This window comes from Pantherophis guttatus, chromosome 7 (assembly GCF_059756535.1).
Source record: "Pantherophis guttatus breed Tessera chromosome 7, ASM5975653v1, whole genome shotgun sequence".
Classification (NCBI taxonomy): Eukaryota; Metazoa; Chordata; class Lepidosauria; order Squamata; family Colubridae; genus Pantherophis; species Pantherophis guttatus.
The window spans coordinates 23,160,034-23,172,173 of NC_142069.1; the positions used below are offsets into that span (position 1 = coordinate 23,160,034).

A 12,140-nucleotide genomic window follows, 5' to 3' on the forward strand; every position below is an offset into this window, starting at 1 on the left:
TTGGAACAGGACACAATTTTGTGCAGATCTGAACATCCATATTTCAGTCAGTCATCAGAATTTGTTTCTAGTAAATTTTTATATGCCACATAATATTATCTTGATCTGGAATCATAGAAACCTGGTCAAAAGTGGAAATCCCACATTAATAGTCTTCGGCTATGCTCCCCATCTGCTTATGGTGTTATAGTCAGGGATTTCAACATAAGATTAAACCTGAATGATATTCCAAATTCTGCCATCTTAGAGATTGATCCCCTTTGCTAGTCAGAGAATCTAAGAATAGTGTTGAAGATGCCTGCATATAATACAAATCTTTTCAGAATTAGATCTACAGATCTGGAATTAGAATTAGATCTACAGATCTTACATGCCCAATGAGTACCTGACAGAAATTTCACACTGGGCAAGCATAGAGCCCTCCTTTATCAATTACAGGTAGTCCTTGACTTACAACAGTTCATTTAGTGACCGTTACAACAGCTCTGAAAAAAGTCACTGTTGTGACTGTTTTTCAAACTCTTGCGGCATCCCATCCCCATGGTAACGTGATCAAAATTTAGATGCTTGGGAACTGACTCACCTTTATGACCATTGTAGTGTCCTGGGGTCATGCGCAATAGCATTTTGATGATGTCGGGGTCGGTGGGTGGAGCCTCCTGCCGGTTTTACTACCGGTTCTATAGAACTGTTGCGAACCGGGGGCAACCCATCACTGGTGATCGCTCTTTGTGACCTTCTGACAAGCAAAGTCAGTGGGAAAACCAGATTCACTTCGCAACCATGTTACTAATTTTAACAACTGCAAGATTCCCTTAACAACTTTGGCAAGAAAGGTCGTAAAATGGGCAAAATTCACTTAACAGATGTCTCACTTAGCAACAGAAATTTTGGGCTCAATTGTGGTCAGAAGTCAAGGACTACCCCATATATTGCAATTTCTAGAAGTCTTTATTTCTCTTTGTTTAGATTTTATCAGTCTGAGCCATTCTCTTCTTGCACGCTGCATGTTATTATTCACTATTATAACTTGTATCATCTTTTTTTGCCCGGTATATAAAACAGACTGGTGTATACTGACTTGTCAACTGTGAAATGGTGAGCATATGGAGTACCAAAGGGCTGGATGCTTGAATGTGTGACAGACAACATACGAGCACAATTCTCTTATGAATCTTTGAGAAGTTGGATAGTTTTATTGAGACTGTAACCATATCTCAAATGATTAACAAGGGATACCTCTATGCTGTTTCTAAAAGGTGGAAGAGTTAGTGGCTCATCTTACTCATTTTAATGCAAATAATATTAATGGTACAATAGGGTAGTTGCTTCCATCTGCTTCTCATGTGTCTCAGTGTATTCAGATCAAAATTCATTCATCCTATTGACATCTCAAAATGGCTGAAGTTATATCTAGAAGCACTTGTTTTACATTTGCAAAGGGGATCGCAATGCTAGCATATGATCTTGCATAATAATTAAGATGTCTAATTAAGCTGAAACATCATGTCCTTTTAATTATGCAATTAAGACATCAAATTATATAATTAAGACATGTAATTATATGATGAAAAAGTGTTATGAAATTTTCTGCTGCTTAGTTGAAATTGCATTGAAACGTTTTTAGAAATATCACATTTCAAAGGCAGAATGAATTTCCTGTGCTTCTGCCTGAGTTAAGAGCGTACAAAGCAAGAGAAAGTACATATCCAGAACTCATCAAGAAAAAATTGTATGTTATGTTCCTTCTGTACATGTGATTAGGAGATTTCGTTTGGGGAATTGGGCTGTGATATCTGGACTCAGAGATATCAAATCAATTTAAAGTTGGTCTATTTCAGAATTGCAACTTCCACCATATTGTCACTTTTTGTAAAATTTCTATTTTTTAAAAAACAGGATGAATGTAACATCTTTTAAGACAATTAGAAAAGCCCTCCTTTTATATACAATTTACATGTTTTTTTTGTTTCAATTTGCCCTAATATTATCTTTTCAAAATATTAATCTGCCCATTTTTTGTCAAAAAAATAAAATAAAATAGTAGTAGACTTTTCCTTCTTGTATTATATAATATCATCCATTTTGCCAAATAAGGCCACTTAGTTGCACTAAGCCATGATATGGTATGTTTGGCTATAGTTTTGCATGTTATATGAACCACTGTTTATAAACGATGATTTATAGAACCATGGTTCATGGTTTATGGTATAATTGTTTATTCACATCATTGCAACATGTGAATTAGCACTTGACTTATTTATAACAGTTCATTTAATTACAATTGCACTGAAAAAAGGAACTTATGACTATTTTTCACACTTAACGACTGTTGCAGCATCTCCATAGTCATGTGATCAAAATTCAGATGCTTGGCAACTGACTCATACTTATGACCGTTGCAGTGTCCCAGGGTCATGTGATCACCTTTGGCAACCTTTCGACAAGCAAAATCAAAGGGGAAGCCAGATTCATTTAACAACCCTGTTACTAACTTATCAATTGCAGTGATTCTTTTAACCACTGCGGCAAGAAAGGTCATAAAATGGGGTAAAACTCACTTAACAAATGAGTAAATGTCTCACTTAACAACATACATTTTGGGCTCAATTGTGGTCGTAAGTCGAGGACTATCTGTATATTCAGTGTTAGTCATTAACGGATTAATCCCTAAGAAGGGAAGATCACCCTGTAATTCTGCTACCATGTGACAATCACTGTTAAGTTCAGACTATGGTTGACAGTGGGTTCAGCAATTTCACTTATCTTTAATATTCAAGAATGAGATTGATATCTGCCAAAATATATAGACTTTTCGAAAGATAATACTAAACATGCTTTAGTATCAGTAAGGTATAGCTAGATATTGTTAGTGGAGAAATTCCTTGGAGCGTGTTATAATCGTGGCTAGCTCATTATGGTTTCCTCAATACTAATTCTCATTACTATGGTAATGGTTATGGGTGCAACTCGTTGTGCCCACGTGACACCCCTCCTGCGCGAGCTGCACTGGCTCCCAGTGGTCTTCCGGGTGCGATTCAAGGTGTTGGTTACCACCTTTAAAGCGCTCCATGGCATTGGACCTGGGTACCTTCGAGACCGTCTTCTGCCACCAGTAGCCTCCCACCGGCCAGTCCGCTCCCACAGAGAGGGTCTCCTCAGGGTGCCATTGGCCAAATTATGTTGGCTGGCGACACCCAGGGGGAGGGCCTTCTCTGTGGGAGCCCTTGCCCTTTGGAATGAACTGCTCCCAGAAATGCGTAAGATCTCTGATCTCCGTGTATTTCGCTGTGCCCTCAAAACCTTGTTGTTCCGCCAGGCCGGGCTATCAATGTAAAGATTTTAATTGGTTTTAAATGTGGGATTTTAAATTTGGGGGTTTTATAATTGAGCCAATTATTTAATAATTTTAATTATTTTTAAATTTTGTTTGTCTTTGTGCTTTTAATCAGGCTGTACACCGCCCTGAGTCCTTCGGGAGAAGGGCAGTATAGAAATAAAATTATTATTATTATTATTATTGGTTAATCTTTAGTGAGATTCACAGCCTTTGAGGCTGGTTAATAGCTCAGCAGCTCGAGTCCTAACCAAGGACCTAGGAACTGTTAAGGTATCGTCGGAGGATATAAGCTGTTCCGAGTAAGGTGGTTTTTTGTAGAGTCAAAATGTTCAAGTCCGGCAAATTTAGAATTTCTAAATAGCGGGGTAGCCCTTTGGGTATTGCTCCAAGGGCTCCAATTACAATTGGGACAACACACGATTTCTTTTTCCACAGTCGCTCAACTTCAATTTGCAAATCCCGGTACTTTGTGATTTTTTTCTTGCTGCTTATCTTCAATCCGTGCATCACCACAAAGTATGTCAATGAACCATACTTTTTTCTTTTCAACTATTGTTATTTCAGGTGTGTTGTGGACCAAGTGCCTGTCAGTCTGAATCCTAAAGTCCCACAATATCTTGAGTTTCTCATTCTCTAAAACTTTCTCAACCTGATGTTCCCAGTGGTTTTTGCTGTACTCAAATCCAAACTTCTGGCACAATTTCCAGTGAATAATAATAATAATAATAATAATAATAATAATAATAATAATAAATTACTAATTCATTACTAATTACAAATTCCTTGTGTATCCAATCACACCCGGCCAATAAAAATTCTATTCTATTCTATTCTATTCTATTCTATTCTATTCTATTCTATTCTATTCTATTCTATTCTATTCTATTCCCCGCCCTGCCCCGCCCCGCCCCTCCACTCCACTCCACTCCACTCCACTCCTTCCATTCCATTCCATTCCATTCCATTCCATTCTTTGTTTCACTAAATATACAGCAAGCAAGTGTATCTGTTTCCCTCTGTCAGAGATTGAAGAAAGTGTAAAAATATATTTGTGATGTTATTTTGATGTTATTTAGTACCTGGTAAATTTTCTGCATGATATAAATAAATAAATAATTATCATTTTTTTAGTCACAGGACTTCTTATGGCTGACAGTGAATTAATTAGGACACACTGGATAGAATGAGGGGGGGCACCTTAATATATATCATCCACTGGCTGGTGTGTAGCAAATATCTTTGTAGCTTTGGTGAAACATTTGTCCCAGATTTTGCCACATATTACTGTTGACTGGTAAATTTGAACAGTCAACAGAGTGATTCATAACCCATTGCTTTGTGATTTATGGAAAAGTGACATTTCTGTCATTGTCAACCAGAAGACCAAAAGAAAGAAGGGTCGTAAACAGAGACTAATCTCACATTCTATGCTATGTCATAATATGATTTATAAACCATGGTTTATATCTAATATTATGGATGAATTGATCTCTACAACATGTTTAAGACAAGTAATGTGTAAAATCATATGTGTCCCTAGCTTCAGTAAAATAAGAAAATTATGCCTATTGAATTTGCTTTTTAGGGTACTAACATTGACTAATATTTGCTTTCATCAGGATACATATTTAGCTAGGATCTACTCAATCGTTTCTTAAACTTCAAAATTACTACTCCTTACACATGTTCTGTAATATGAAAACTTCTTGAAATCCAGTTGATGGGGATTTGCAAGCACTACAACCTGCCTTATTCAACACTTATTCATCTGCTAATGCAAAATCCCATATTTCATCTTCCAACTATGTTTTAACTTGGATTAATATCTGAGCAGTAGCAGTAGTCAAAGCACATCTGGTGCAGCTGTACAATGTTGAAGGTTGCATGTAGCTGATCCAGCTTTGCAGAGCTTGGGGAATATGAAGAGGAGGAGGAGGAGGAGAAAGAGGAGGAGGGGGATGCAAAGGAAGAGAAAGAGAAGTTGGAGTTCACTGCTGGATTGATTATTGATTAAATAATTGATTGATGATTGATTAACCCCTCAAATTTGCATCTATTGTATTTAATAACAATTTAATTTCTATATTTAATTTCTGTCATATTAAAAATGACAATTTCTTGGTGACCTTTGGATGGTATCTATAGTACCCTACTCAAAGCTTGTAGGGCTACGAGCAGCTTTGAAGCCTTTGTCTGGCCTGTCCTTTCTTACACCCGTTGAATAGTTTTCTGATAATGTGAGCTAACAGAAAGAGTTGTAGAGCAATAACTCTCTTCTATGAGAAAACTACTAGAAGAATCTGAAACTTAGCAATGATGGGAAAACCATCCTCATCTGCTTGGAGTACCAGCCAGCACTTGTTTCTGCTTCCTCACAAAATTGAAGAAAACTAATTTTATGAAAGTATTTATAGGAAATCCCATTTTCACTGTAAATCACCTCCTTGCTCACTGTGGTTTTTTGTTGTTGTGTCCTGTCACAGAATAGCTCATGTTCTCCCACCAGATTGCCTGTCTCTGCTTTAATGGTACCAGGAAAAATGTTAAGTTATATAAAGCAGAATTTCCTATTATACCATGAAGGAAAAAGAGTAGTTAATTTTTCCCATTACTGTCTCCTGAGGTGTCTTTGCCAGCACTAGATAGAAATGTTGGAAAGCAAGCAAGCAATTCCATAAATAAACATCAGATCTTGTTGAGTTGTACTGAAGGCATCTAAAATGACTTTCTCTGTGTAGCATTCTCCAGCTGTGTTAGATGATAATTTCCATAAATCTACAGCTTGCATGGCCCACGAAGGCCATAATCAAAATTATTCATCAGACACCAGAAGGCTGATCTAGTAAGATCAATAGGGTTGGATTTCACAATGTTGTATGATAGAAAGAATCTACCAAGGCCATTATTAGTATTGGGGCGATCTAAGACTACTGAAGACTGAGAATCTGATTTTATTTCATGTATCTAGAGCAGGGCTGTCAAACTCCCGGCCCACGGGCCGGATGCATCACACGCTGGCCACACCCACATCTAATTTAGCAAAAGGGAAAAAGTTCCAATACGTCACGTGACACCGTCGTGACGATATGAGTTTGACACCCCTGATCTAGAGCTTGACTCAACAGCCTTTCTGAAGTAAATCAATCACAAATTTGAGAATAAAAATGGAACGAAAGGTTCCAATCCCATCTTGCACTGCAAGTGGCTGTGGGAGTTTCTTATGATTGCTGCGCCATTTGGGCTTCACAGCTATCCTCTCACCTGAATTCTGAGCCTTATTCTCCAACTCTGAAAACCCTGTGAAAACCTTTTCACTTTTTTTTTAAATCCAGGCATACCACCTCTTCATTCTCCAGGCTTGATAAAGTGGGAGTTCGTCATCCTCCACCTTTGCCTTTCATTGGAAATCTGCTATATTTTCATGAGGTAAGAAATCTTTTGATTTGCATTTGGTCAGGCAGGAAAAATATTTTGCAGACCCTGTGAGTTAAAGAATTCCAACTGGTAGGATCTAGGAAAAGATCCTTCTCTGCCTTCACCTCCACCCTAGGGAATATTCTTCCCTTGGAGGTGAGACAGGCCCTCACTTTTTTGGACTTCTGAAACGGAGTTAAGACATGGCTCTTTGGCCTCATGTGAGGAGCCCAAGGGAGCATGAAGCCCTGGGGCTGATTAGTCCCCTGAAATCCCTCCCTTTGCCTTTTAAGTAATTTTAATTTCTTGTCTCCTCTTACATTTTAAAAAACATTTCACATCCCCCCCCAGGAGATAGTACAGAAATGTAATAATAAATAAAAATGATTGATTGACTGATTGAATGAATGATTGAATTTAGACATTATTAAAGAAACCCTATAGGGACGCAGTGGCTCAGTGGCTAAGACGCTGAGCTTGTCGATCGAAAAGTCGGCAGTTCAGTGGTTCGAATCCCTAGTGCCGCATAACGGGGTGAGCTTTCGTTACTTGTCCCAGCTTCTGCCAACCTTGCAGTTCGAAAGGACGTAAAAAATGCAAATAGAAAAATAGGGACCACCTTTGGTGGGAAGGTAACAGTGTTCCGTGCGCCTTTGCTATTTAGTCATGCTGGCCACGTGACCACGGAGACGTCTTCGGACAGCGCTGGCTCTTCGGCTTTGAAACGGAGATGAGCACCGCCCCCTAGAGTCGGGAACGACTTCCTTATATTTTTTTGAACCCTGAAGTAAGCGCTTGGCTTTATTGCCATGCGCTCAAAAGCCCTATTGGGCTTATTATCAGGGGATGCCTTATTTTGGGGGAAACAGGTTAACACATATGTGCGAGGGGAACCTTTAACTTTACCTTTAAGGAAACCCTATTTATCCTGCTTTTTGACCACCTTATAGTTTACATTGTTTACTTACAAGTATCGCAATAATCCAGACTGAAAAATCAGCTGGAACGTCAGAATTTCAATGAGGTTATTCTAATTTCTGAATTGTAGAGGTGTAGATATATTCTGTTGTTTCAATGGCTTTCACAGGAAGAGATAATTCAACAAGATATCTACTTCCCTGTCTTCCTTTTTATTTCTCTTAGCATCAGTGCTCTTGTGCTTATTTGGCGATGGTGCTTTATATCCATTCTTATTCATGCTTCATTAATTCACACCAAGACACTAATTCTGTGTCTCAAACATACAGCTAAAATAAATGGATCCTGTTCTGGCTAATGTATTACACTTGTTGAAGTTGTGCAAAATGGCTCAACCCATGTAAAGATATATGTACATAGGTTCTATTTAAACTTTAAAGTGAATACAGGTAGAGATAAGGAACGGGAATATGTACAGCCTCTCTCCTCAACCTTGCAACCTGCATTAACTTCTAAGTAGTATTGCTTAAAGCTTCCTCAGCAGTTAATTTTACACAAGTGCTAATCAAAAGTGAGCAAAACAGATGAAGTGGTTTGTTTACATTTAGAATGTCAGCATTTGGGGAAGAAGCTTGCAAATCAGGTAAGCAATGCATTTCTATGTCAGTAGGATGGCTCCTCAGCTTTGCAATTCAGATGGGCCCCAAATTCAACACCACCCCTTAAATCAGAGATGTTGTCCTCTCCTACTCCTAGTTATTTATTTAAATCATCTCAACAAACATTGGATAATCTGGATAGCTCTGCAGACAAGGCACTGTAATTTAACACCAGCTGTCTGCAATTAAAGGAAGTTCGAATCTTGCCAGGCTCAAGGTTGACTCAGCCTTCCATCCTTTCTTAGGTAGGTAAATTGAGGAGCCAATTTGTGGGGGCAATAAGCTGACTTTGTATAAAATATACAAAAGTATGAAGGCTATTGCTTAACGCACTGTAAGCCGCCCTGAGTCTCCGGAGAAGGGCGGCATATAAATCAAATTAAAAAAAAAAAATCTCATACAGCCTCAGAAACCATAGCTAAACCACTGAGCCCCAGAAATGATCTTGAGAATGCTACCAAATGGATGTACTTGAAAAGTGAATGGGACTTGGGGTCCCTTAATGGTGGTGATGGGGGCATGTGGTTTGAATTTGTGCTCTGCTTCGTTGCAACGGATGACTGAAATTATAATATTGTAAAAATATTGGCTGCAATAATTTTGGTTTTATCAGCATATCTTCATAAGCTTTTATTTCTTCCTCTATAAGCCTTCCCTCCCCCCCCCCGCCCCAACTTTCATTTTATTAGCCAAGCTGTTGACAGGGTGCGTGCAGCTTCCCTGCCTTGAATTTTAATGGAGACATCACTTTCTTGAGCTTTTCTCAGAGTGGACAGGATATTCTTTGTTTGCTCTGTTTATTCCTGTCTGGCCTATTTGTAACTCCTGGACTGCTCTGCCTGAGTGGCCCATTTTGGTTGAATGGAAGATGGGAGCTGGTGGGGGCAGGGATGTGGGAGCTTTGTTGAGCTTTTGGTTCTGGCTGGGCTGAGCTATTTTATAGCTGCTGGGAGGATGAGGGGGCAGGGAAAAGAGAAAGAAGACATTACCCATTCTCTATCTCACATTAAGCTCCCTTTGATAAGCAGGACAAACAAATACAGAGTAGGACCGAGTTGCGGAAATAAAATGCTGGCCTACTTTAAAAACTATATTACCAGTGCTTATATCTTGGAGAGGAGACGCTTGTACAAATAGCGTTGGACAGTGAAGAAGTAAATAGAATGGAACTGGAGTATTTTCTAGCCATTTGCCTGATATTTACATTGAAGAAAAAACAAAAACTAATGTTTTCTTTTCTTCCCCTCCCAAATTTCGATACGGACGGGTAAGCTGTAAAGTAGGTTTCTCTGCTGTGACATCTAAATAGATTCTAGAGCAGAGAATTGTAGTAGCTGCAGTCACAACATGCCCTCTTGGACATTGCTCGATTAAAGGTTTATTTTGCAAATCTGTTTTACTAGGCAGTGCATTCATTTCTGATTGCCACATTTTGTTTGTACTGTATTCAAATAACACACACACACACACACACACACACACACACACACACACACACTTATCTTCTCAGTCAGGTTAGTTTGAAGATGAATGCTAGTCTACATTAGCAATGTAAAATAAATCTTAATTCTTCAGGATTTCTATATCTTTTAGTGAGTGCCTGCCAAGCAGGACTCATCACACTTGGCCAATAAAGAATTCTATTCTATTCTATTCTATTCTATTCTATTCTATTCTATTCTATTCTATTCTATTCTATTCTATTCTATTCTATTCTTAAGGCAAGTTCAACTGGTAGTCTGCCAGTTTTAATTTTAATTAGCTAAAAATAATATTCTGTGAAGTTAAAAATTCCTGGGTGAAAGATAATTTTCAAGTTAAGGAGAAATCAGGTAATCCTAAAAGTTGAACTCTGAACATTTTCTCTAAATCATTTATTTCCCATGAGGTAAAATGCATTTAATTGCTCAGTTGTTTTGGTTTATTGTACGTCTGATTCTGCCAAACATTCCACCAGATTTCTTTTGCTTCTGGTCACATGGATTTTACAAGCTGTTGATCACCGTTCTGCACCCTCATCCAGAGATTCTGAAAGAGTATCATGTGTTCTCTTTGCCTCCTACAGTATTAGAGGCCTCTCGCTGCCAGTACTGTCAGATTTAATTGAAAAACAATTCAACTTCCCCTCTGATTTTTGTCATGGTCAAACTTCACAGAGCCCTGTTACCCATCAGGAAGTTAATGAAGTATGTAACAGAAATATCCTTCCAAGGAAGTACCATGTTGCTCTTTGGAAATGGGAAGCAGGGTGACAACTCTATGCTAATACTTCCCAGTGTTGTAATAGTAATGGTTTAATTTAGTCACCATTAGGAGGACAATTTACTCTTGCAAAATGATTTATTAGAACCTTTTGGGCAACAGGAACGATTCTGTGGAGAGAGGTTTTTCCATGGACTAGAGGAAGCGTGGTTTTGCATGCTGCCTGCATCCTACGGATGGGGCTTCGCTTGTTTGCACAGCTTGGCCTCTGTTCACAGACTGGGGGTGGGCGATCCCTGTATTAGAAAATTTACCACATTGTCTCCTATCCATTCTGTAGACAGAATATTCCTGAGATGAGCTTTCTAAGCTTTGAAAGCAGATTCTAATCATGAGTGGGCTGTGGGGGTTCAGAGGGGTTCGGGAGAACCTCTAGCTAAGATTCTGTGCAGTTCGGAGAACCCCCAAATCCCACTCCTGGCTGGCCCCATCCACCCGGCCCCACCCCTCCCAGGAGTCCCTACGCGGCCCGTTTTGGATGCAGGTAGAGTGCAGGGTGTGCGCGAAGGCTTGGGAAGGGCAAAAAACAGGCCTACCGGAAGGCTATCGGAAGTTTGGCCTGTTTCCAGGAGGGCGAAAACGGCTTTACAAGGTCTTCGGAGCCTGGTGAAGCCGTTTTCGCCCTCCTGGAGGCTTGAGGAAAGCCTCTGGAGCCTGGGGAGGGCAACCCCCCCCGCCATGGTGCAGGAGGGCGACTAGGCCACGCCTACATGGCCATACCCACCCAGCAACCGGGCAGAGAACCCCTTGCTAAAATCTTTGAAGCCCACCCCTTGAAGCCTACCCCCTGATTCTAACCCTCATCTGGACTTTTCTCTCTAGTATCTTTAAATATCTGATGACACCTATAATTAACAAATGCATTCATGTTAGAAATCATTCCCCCCCCCCCCAAATTGAGCTGCAGATTTCATTGGTGTAATATTTGGCCCGAGATTTGGACTTCAATTTTTCCATCTTTTGCTTTTTGACATCTACCTTGATTACTAGATAAGTCTGAATACTTGTATAGTCTTTGGTATTATTTTCATTAACCCTAATTCAGCTATCTAACTAACCAAGGGTACACTTTTCCCCACAGATGGACCAAAATTGTAAAATCTTATTTGGCTCACAATAGTGTAAGGGAGATACGGCCTGTAGTAATTGGAATCAGAGCTATCCCCAGGTTTTGGTGGTTCCCTGAGTAATATTGACTTAATGATCCAATGTCCTCTTTTCCTCAAATTGCCGGTAAATCCATTTGTTTGATCTTCGCCTTTAGGTCCAATTTGCACATTCTCTAAGGAAGGTAAGCAGAGATTACTGTTCATCTTTGGTCTTATTGATGCTAATTCCCATGATTTAACAGGTAGCAAAGAGGTGCACAAGTTGTCGTTGATTTTTTTTCTTTGGTTTATGCTGCATCGCTGACTGTCTTATTGTTGACCTCACTTAACATGGAGGGTGCCCTCCATGTGTATGTGTTTTTGTTACAGTTAGCAGTATCAATAGCACTTAGACTTATATACCGCTTCACAGTGCTTTATAGCCCTCTCTAAGCGGTT

The 12,140-nt window shown here is 39.4% G+C and overlaps 1 protein-coding gene across 6 annotated transcripts in view; it reads left to right on the top strand.

The window, feature by feature from the left end:
* The window catches only part of TBXAS1 (thromboxane A synthase 1), a 275,226-nt gene that overhangs the window by 62,418 nt on the left and 200,668 nt on the right, over window positions 1-12,140 (top strand). For all 6 annotated transcript variants that reach the window (XM_034403670.3, XM_087873777.1, XM_034403666.3 and 3 more), the window contains exon 3: window positions 6,673-6,766. In XM_034403670.3, coding sequence (XP_034259561.2) covers window positions 6,673-6,766 — 94 coding nt within the window. The remainder of the gene's footprint in view (window positions 1-6,672; window positions 6,767-12,140) is intronic.